The sequence below is a fragment of the Corvus brachyrhynchos genome, unplaced genomic scaffold (genome assembly GCF_000691975.1).
Source record: "Corvus brachyrhynchos isolate BGI_N302 unplaced genomic scaffold, ASM69197v1 scaffold150, whole genome shotgun sequence".
NCBI classification, from domain to species: domain Eukaryota; kingdom Metazoa; phylum Chordata; class Aves; order Passeriformes; family Corvidae; genus Corvus; species Corvus brachyrhynchos.
This window is the reverse complement of record NW_008236162.1, coordinates 3042099-3050697: the sequence shown is the minus strand read 5'-3', so window position 1 is coordinate 3050697 and position 8599 is coordinate 3042099. Positions and strand designations below refer to the sequence as shown.

Genomic DNA, 8599 nt, shown 5'->3' with positions numbered 1-8599 from the left:
GATGTAATGTTTCATTCCCCACAGAAATTTGGTTCCCCAGGAGCGTTCAGAGCCGGTGCCCCATTGCCCAGCCCAAGTTAGGTCGCTTTGAGCGTTGTGACATCGATGGCTTGCAGTAGTCCTGTAATTCCTGAAAACAAGAATTATTTTGAGCCCTGTGCTTAGCTTGAGCCATATCTGCCTAATGCATCCCGAGAGCAATGTTGGGTTTTTTCTTGCTTAGCATTGACAGTTTTGTGTTTGATTTTGTTTGATTTTTGCATCTCTTGGCATTTTCTCATCTTGGATAATGTTTCAGTAATTTGTCTGTATTTCCTCTGAAATTACATTTGCAAAAAATACTTCAAAATTTCATTATGGGTTTGGGGAGCTCTGGAGGATCCATATGACTGTATTTTACTGGTTTTAGCAGAGGAAATACAGTGTTGGTCATGCAACTGGATTGTTTAAGGAATGCTCATTGTAACATGCAACAATCAATTAATGCAATGATATTCTGGGAAGTCTATAGGTGGACAAGATTTTCTGATAAAGGTTTGAAAAGTGATTATTCACACTTCTTTTGATACTGTGATTGAAAATTGGTTTGAATACTCTCAAGTCTCTCCCAGATTTTCCATCTGGGACACAAAATCTTGTTAATTTTTAAATATAGATACACATATAAGAACATATATATATATTTTATATACCTACATGTATAAAATATTACAGTATGTGTAATGTATCAAGTCATCTTATATGAGCTGCTTTGCTGAGGGTGGCTTAGAGCTGTGCTGTGGCTCTCCACGTGTAATAGATTGTCCAAAATGTGAGCCAACCAAAACAACTTTTGCCCAAATAAGTGTAAACTTCAGAAATTCATGTGAAGCCCAGTGCTGAGGTTCCCTCTGTGCACCAGGAATTGTCGGGATAGGGACAACTCATGTGTGTCTCATTCTGCTTTATGTACTGGGCTTATCCTGGTAAACTTTTTGTGGCATAAACACACTACAATTCTTTTTCCTGTCCTTGCAGCAGAAAAGTATTGATCAACCTATAGGCTGTGGGGTTGGTGCTCGCTAATGATTGCTGGGGATTCAGTCAGAGCAATGTTGATTGAAAAAGGATTCTTTAAAAATGCGGAGTTTTGTGGTTGCTTTGGCCATCACCAAAGAACTAAAAGCTGGCAGCACTGTTCCCAGCTGCAGTGCTTCCCTTGGGAATGGTGCTGCTCCTGCCAACTTACCTCGTGTTTAAGTCCTCAGCTGCTTTTTTGTCTGATACAGTTAAGAGTCCCAACTTAGGTTAAGCACTGCACAGTCCTTTTTAACCAACATTGTTAAGTTTGACTTGATCCCCTTCTTTTGCCATTTTTCTGTGGGGCAGTGGGAATCTCGAGTGGATGATTTTAAATGAATGTTGATTGCTGTGCATGGGGGGAGCAAATCCTGGCTTCTACAAACCAAGGCGGGCTTCTTTGTTTCAAGGTGGCAAACTGTTGTGCTGTGAGTCCTGCCCAGCTTCCTTCCACCCCGAGTGTCTCAGCATAGAAATGCCTGAGGGATGCTGGAATTGCAATGACTGTAAAGCTGGCAAGAAGCTGCGGTACAAGCAGATCGTTTGGGTCAAGCTTGGGAATTACAGGCAAGTTCACCTTTTGGGGGTTTTAATGCTTTGGATGTTTTCATGTACTCTGGAATTGCAGGAAGATAAAGCAGCTCAATCATCATGAACAAGAGTTAGAAATACAATAATTCCTCTGCTTGGTGTCAGGCACGGATGTCACCCTTGAAATGCAGCGCTCCTGCTTTTCCCAGGCAGTGCTGGGCTCTGGATTGCGCACACCTTTGCTCTGCAGAGGGTGATCACGATGTGGGAAAGGAGGGGCTGGCTCAGAGCCCAGCTGTCCTTGCTGGTGTTTGCTTTAGTCAGCTGCAGCAATAAAGGTGTTCACAGGTGGTCCTAGAAACCCACTCTCAGGCCACGGACATTCTTAGAAGGCTTTTCCAAAATTTGGAGTGAGAGCTTTGCTTGTGTTTTACATGGAGCTTCCCAGGTATTGCCAGCGGGAGCCTTGGCTGCGTGAGAAAGGAATTCATTTCCTTAAGAAAGGAAAACTGGCTTTTATTTCTCAATCCCATTAGGGAAACTGGGAAGCTCTGGTTTAGGGAACTTATATTCTTCTTTTTTCTCCTACTCTGCAGGTGGTGGCCAGCAGAGATCTGCAATCCCAGGTCTGTGCCTCTCAACATACAGGGCCTCAAACATGATATCGGGGACTTCCCAGTATTTTTCTTTGGTTCACATGACTACTATTGGGTACACCAGGGCAGAGTTTTCCCTTATGTTGAAGGAGATAAAAGCTTTGCTGAGGGGCAAACTAGTATTAACAAGACCTTCAAGAAAGGTAAAATCAAACAAAGTTTATAGTGGTTTATGACAAAAATTCCACGTGTTTGTGTCTCCATCACCACTTAACCTGCATGGGAATATTATGTGACTAGTGTTCTGTGTTCACGTGAACTCCAAGCATTGTGTTGATCCCTTGACTGCAGATAAAAATGTGTTTAAGTGCCTACTCATTGTGTGTTGTTGTGGGCCAGTTCAGTGCTTCCACAAACGGGGGAAATGTTAAGATTGGGCTCTGCTGCATGGGATCATTGTTCAGTATCTTGGTACCTGCTGAAAGTACCTGATGATAAATTCATGATAAATTGCATAACTGATTTTTAGCTTGTCTGTTTGATAATAGAGTTCTGTTCCTAGCCTTAAGAAAAATAAATTTAAATAGATACATGTACATGTTTGGTTAGCAGCAGCTGGGGCTGATTGCTTTCTGTTCTGAATTCTTTGCACAGCACTTGAAGAAGCAGCAAAGCGTTTCCAGGAACTGAAAGCACAAAGAGAAAGCAAAGAGGCATTGGAAATTGAAAGGAATTCAAGGAAACCTCCACCCTATAAACACATTAAAGTGAGTTGGCCTCTTTCTTTTTTATTTTCATTCTATGTATGAGGAAGTTGCCCTGTGCATGAGTAAGGATGCCTAGAGAAGGTGTGACTGCCCAGTCCCTGGCAGTGTTCAAGGATGGGTTGGATGGGGATTGGAGCAACCTGGTCTAGTGGAAGGTGTCCCTGCCCATGGAAGGGGTTGGGACTGGATGGTCTTTAAGGTCCCTTCCAACCCAAGCTGTTTTGTGATTGTAAGTTATGTACTTACACCAAGGTTTTCAACAATGGAAGCTTAAAGAAATTCATGCAAATCATTTTGCTGGTCTTCTCACGAATCTCTTGTTCTATTGTATAGTACGGTAAAACACAGGATAAAATAATATTTTTTGGTTTTGCCTTTTCATGTCAGTTGTTGACTCTGTGTTCCCGGTGCATTGTCTTCATCCTTTGTTCTCCCCCTTTGTTCCCCAGTCCAACAAGGTTATCGGGAAGGTTCAGATCCAGGTGGCCGACCTGTCCGAGATTCCCCGGTGTAACTGCAAGCCGTCGGACGAGAACCCGTGCGGGCTGGAGTCGGAGTGCCTCAACAGGATGCTGCAGTACGAGTGCCACCCCCAGGTGTGCCCAGCCGGGGAGCGCTGCCAGAACCAATGCTTCACCAAGAGGCTCTACCCCGACGCCGAGATCATCAAAACGGAGCGCCGCGGGTGGGGCCTCAGGACCAAAAGGAGCATTAAAAAGGTAGAGGGACCCAGGACAAGGCTGTGACAGCCGTCAGGGTGGGTCTAGGTGAAAACATTGCACTCTGTACCTCCAGTGAATGAATTGTGTTTTAACCCCTCAGCAGCTGCCTGGCTGCTCAGAGCAATGCCCAATGGTGACTCCTGTATTGAGGTGTTGGTCACGTCCCAGCTCTTCTGGTTTTCCTTAGAAAACACTATTGGCCTGGAGGACTGCTTTTAAACATGGGGTTTAGCCATTAATTTTATTAAATTTCAAATTGTCACTTTGTCCTCTTTGAAAGAAAGCAGGAAAATTGAAAGGGTTTTACAGACTTGACAGCTGTCTTGTGTATTGAATGCAGGAACAGGGCTGCCTTTTATTCTGCGTGGGTTTATTGCTTGGACAGCAAGTATGTGGTGCAGGTATTCACATTGTGCCTACTAGACCAGTAAAGTGTAACACTTTTTGTGATGATTAGAGCCTTTTTTATAAGAAATGCTTTTTTCTGTGCTGCTTCCCTTTATCATCATGATTAGCATGCATAGATTCCTTATGCTTGTTCTCCTTTCCTTTGCAGGGTGAATTTGTGAATGAATATGTTGGGGAGCTGATTGACGAGGAGGAGTGCCGGCTGCGGATCAAACGTGCTCACGAGAACAGTGTCACCAATTTTTATATGCTAACTGTAACCAAGGTGAATATTATGTCCTGTTTGATAGCAAATGTCACTGATCACCAGGAAACCTTTTTGCTTTGTAAGTACTAAACACATCTTTGTCTTTTTCTTTGAAGGACCGAATAATAGATGCTGGCCCAAAGGGGAACTACTCTCGTTTTATGAACCATAGTTGTAATCCAAACTGTGAAACACAGAAGTGGACAGTGAATGGTGACATTAGAGTTGGACTGTTTGCTCTTTGTGACATTCCTGCAGGTAAAAGGATGGCACTATTTGGCATGTTTGCTTTTGTCTTGCAATGGCCAAGATCCTCACTTGGAATCACGTTTTTTTGTCTTTGAAGTTATTAATACCAGTGAAGTGTTTAGGAACTTTGTCATTCACTGGAGTGGAGATGATACTTAAGGTTCCAGTTTTAGCAGGGGTCTTATGGTAACAAATGCTGGTGAAGTGTCATTGTCACAGGCCTGTCTTCCCTCAGTGTCCATCTGGGTGAATTGTTTTTCTTTAAATTTTAGGAATGGAGTTAACATTCAATTACAATCTGGATTGCCTGGGCAATGGCAGGACTGAGTGTCACTGCGGAGCAGAAAACTGCAGCGGCTTCCTGGGTGTGCGTCCGAAGGTACGTGGATGAAACTGAAGCTTCTCCTCCCAAATCCAGAAATTTTGTAGGGCAAAGAGGGGTTTGATTTATTTCCCTCTTTATCCTATCTAATACCTTTTACCCTTGAAAGTCTCTAAAAGATTTGATAAGTGTGCCCTGCCATGCTGTTGTATCTGGTGGGAAACACCTGAATGAGCATTTCTGGCTTTTAGAGCTTAAAAACTATTTTAAATGGATCTCGTTTAAGAAAAGTTCATGCAAATAATAACCCAAAATTGATTTTAGTGCCAGGGGTTTATAAGTGACTCTGTGTTGTGATTTTCTCCTTCTTAGACAGCATTTGCAACAGCAAATGAAGAGAAGGTGAAAAATGCAAAATTAAAGCAGAAGAAACGGAAAATAAAAACGGAACAGAAGCAGATGCATGAAGATAACTGTTTCCAGTGTGGAGATGGGGGAGAGCTGGTCATGTGTGATAAGAAGGACTGTCCCAAAGCATACCACCTCCTATGCCTTAACCTGACTCAACCACCTTTTGGTAAGAGCAGTCACATGGCTCCTCCTGCTCAACTTTTCCTTCCTGCTGTAAAATAGCGTTGGAGCTGAAATGCAGCATGCATGTACATAGAATACAGTGTTCATTTACATTAAATGCATTAAATGCAATGTTCATTTGCACTAAGTGCACCAAATTTGCTTTTGCAATACCACTCACTTTTAGCAGTATATCATGTGGCTGTTGCTAAACAGAACCAGTGGGCAGAGGCTTTGTCATAGTTTTTAATGTTATTCTTGTTCCTCTCCTTGAATCAAACTTCCTCTTATTTTGATTGAAACATGAGCATCATCTTGGTATCCTAGCACAAGTCAGATGACAGTTCAAACTGGCAAAGCCAGCAGAATGTGTAGGGCTGACCTGAAACTTCCTTTGGAGGTACCCTCTGAGGAGCACAGTGTCCAGGGCAATGTGAGATGCTCACAAATCAGGAAAAGGTGGGAAAAAACCTCAGTCTTGCTAGGACATTCAGTGCCTTGATGCCCAAAGGGGTAGATCTGACCATTTTAGGCTCTGATTTTGCATGCAGTAATGTTCTGGGCCAAGAGAGGCCTAAAAAAATGCAGAATAGAACTGTGTTCAGTCAGATTCTTGTACATGAGAAGCAGAAGTAAGGGCTGATTTTTCTGAACTTTCTTTGCATTCATCTGAGCAATTCCAACACGGAGTGAGGGTTAAAGGCTGGTGCTGTCTCCGAAGTGCACTAATTCCAGCTTCCTTTCTCTCTCTCCTCCCATCCTCAGGAAAGTGGGAATGTCCATGGCATCAGTGCGACATCTGTAGCAATCCTGCCGTTTCCTTCTGTGAGTTTTGCCCCCATTCCTTCTGTAAGGATCACGAGAAGGGAGCCCTGGTGCCGTCGGCGCTGGACAGCCGCCTCTGCTGCTCCGCACATGACCCCAAATCTCCCGTGGCACCCGAGTACTGGAGCAAGATCAAGTGCAAATTGGAAGCACAGAATGCTGTGGAAGAGGCAAAGGAGTGAATTTGGTTAAAAACAAACGCGGGAGGGGAGAAGAGGGGCAGCAGGCGATGAACTCAGAGAGATTGTGATGCCACACTCGGCTTTGTCCTCGGAACTGTCGCGTGTGAGCTGGAACGGGACCATTGACCCGAGTGAGAAGGACCAGGCAGTGGTGTTTGGTTTTTATTGTTTGGTCTTTCTTTTACCCTTGAATGTGCTACAGCAGCTCTTACTGTTGGAAACCAGGAACATCTTGGCCTTTGAAGAAAACCGTAAACCTTTTGACAGTGAAAAGAATATTCTGTTTAAAATAATGTTCTTTGAGTGTAGAAAGCAAAGCATAGCCACATATTTATTTATTTAATTTTGAAAGGGTGTTGAAGATCTGGCTTTGATCAGTCAACGTGTCTTTAAAAACAAAACAGCGAAGCCAACGTAACTTTTGTGTCTAGTTTATGGAAAGAGCAAAGCTTCTCTCCTCTGTAACACTGAGATGCCAAACAGACAGGTGTGGGTGTCAGACCAGGTGACTCTGAAATGCCTCTGTTCCAGTACTTATTGTTAAAGGCATTGGAGAAGGTAGGTTGTCTCTCATGTTTACTTACAAATATTTTTGTGAAGCTTTTCCTGTGAGAAATCAGGTGTGTGACTTCTGGGGAGTGCTCGTAGCACAAGGTCTGGTAGTGGGGAAGAAATGGTGGTTCCTTGCTCCAGAGCTGTCTTGGGTGTTTGCACACAGGTGGAAATTCAGAGTTTAATTGCACAGTGGTCATTTCTTTATCCCACCTATTCTGGAAGCCCTTCCCAGGCAGGTGAGGCTCCCAGCCTCAGTCAGAGCTGAAGTCAGTCCTGCCAGTGAGGTCATCTGCCACATCTGTGCTGGTTTGGTGGCAGTTACTGAGTGTGATTCTTCAGTCCTGCCTTCTCAGGCTCCCCTTGGCTTCAGGGAGACTTGGGCACATGAGGGACCTGACCCGTGTGTGTTGGTTTTGATGGGATGTTAAGATTTTTTTGTTGAGAGAGATCTTCTGACTTTAATCTTCATTGTCAATGGAGCTGAGGAACATCTCAGCACTTCCTCAATGAACAGGGTATTTTGTGTCTGGGTAAGGGGCCATATCCCAGCAGCCAGCTGAAGCCTCAGGAGATGGTTCTCTCTTGGATTTCCTCTGTTAATCAGAGAGACAAACTCCTTCAGTGAGACTTTCGAAGTGGCTTAGGTTGGCTCTTGCTCCAGACTTTCTTTAGAAAACCTATCCCCCATTCTTTTGTGCAAGGAGCCATGGGGCACTGGTGTCCCCAGGCTGGAACTAGTTTTGGTGACTCTTCCCCCCCAGCCCACGATCTCACCAAGCACTGTGTGTCCCCCCCCGCTCTGGTACAGCGAGTACTTCTGACTTGTGTGCTGATAATAGCTACTCCCTGCCAGCCTTTGCTCGGGGGTACTGAAAATAATCTAGTGTTGCTGGCATCTGGCTGAATTGAAGAATTAAGAACCTTGTCTCTGTAAAACTGCTTACACAAACCTACGGGAGCACGGAGACTTCTCAGATCAAGAAAATAGGCTGAAAAGGTCTATGTGGAATTTAGAGCGTGTCTTGCCTCTGCCTGGTGTCCTTCTCATCCTCAAATTTATGTACAGGGGGAGGTTTTTGTGTGTGTGCAATGATAGAGTGATAGATACACTACAGCTGCTGTGCCGTGGACTCGGCCCAGAGCCCCTACCCACACCTCCCTGGGGTGACAGAACCCACAGGTGTTGGGGCAGTGCTGGGGCAGCAGCTCTTGGGATTCCTAAAGCACTTCCTGCTGTGGGCCGTGCTCCAGTGAGGGTCCGACACTAACCCTGCTGGAAAGCACTGCTGGATTTTGGTATTTTTAAAGAAAAAAAAAATTACAAAAAGGATTTTATTTTTCTTAAGGTTTTGTGTGAGAAATGTCTCTTTTTAAGCTCTTATTGAGGATGTTTAACCTTCTCAGAAATTCCAAACACAGCTCTTGCTACCACATCTGTAGGGCCTGAGGTGTTCACTTTACATGATTTATTAGGCTGGATAATGTTCAGTGATTTTCTCTTGGGAAGTCAAAGCATTCTGATATTGCAGATACCAGCTGATATATTTTTTATATATATATATA

General features: G+C 44.1%; 2 protein-coding genes across 2 annotated transcripts in view; both read left to right on the top strand.

Annotated features, from left to right (window-relative positions):
• WHSC1L1 (Wolf-Hirschhorn syndrome candidate 1-like 1) overlaps window positions 1-7912 on the top strand; it is a 27133-nt gene extending 19221 nt beyond the window's left edge. Inside the window, 9 exon segments of the mRNA XM_008632604.2 lie at window positions 1470-1626; window positions 2187-2389; window positions 2841-2953; window positions 3403-3672; window positions 4232-4348; window positions 4447-4588; window positions 4852-4958; window positions 5274-5478; window positions 6240-7912. Coding sequence (XP_008630826.1) covers window positions 1470-1626; window positions 2187-2389; window positions 2841-2953; window positions 3403-3672; window positions 4232-4348; window positions 4447-4588; window positions 4852-4958; window positions 5274-5478; window positions 6240-6481 — 1556 coding nt within the window. The 3' untranslated portion in view covers window positions 6482-7912.
• Window positions 6952-8599, top strand: part of PLPP5 (phospholipid phosphatase 5) — a 9403-nt gene continuing 7755 nt past the window's right edge. Inside the window, exon 1 of the mRNA XM_017732016.1 lies at window positions 6952-7039. The gene's annotated coding sequence lies outside the window, so the exon portion shown is untranslated. The remainder of the gene's footprint in view (window positions 7040-8599) is intronic.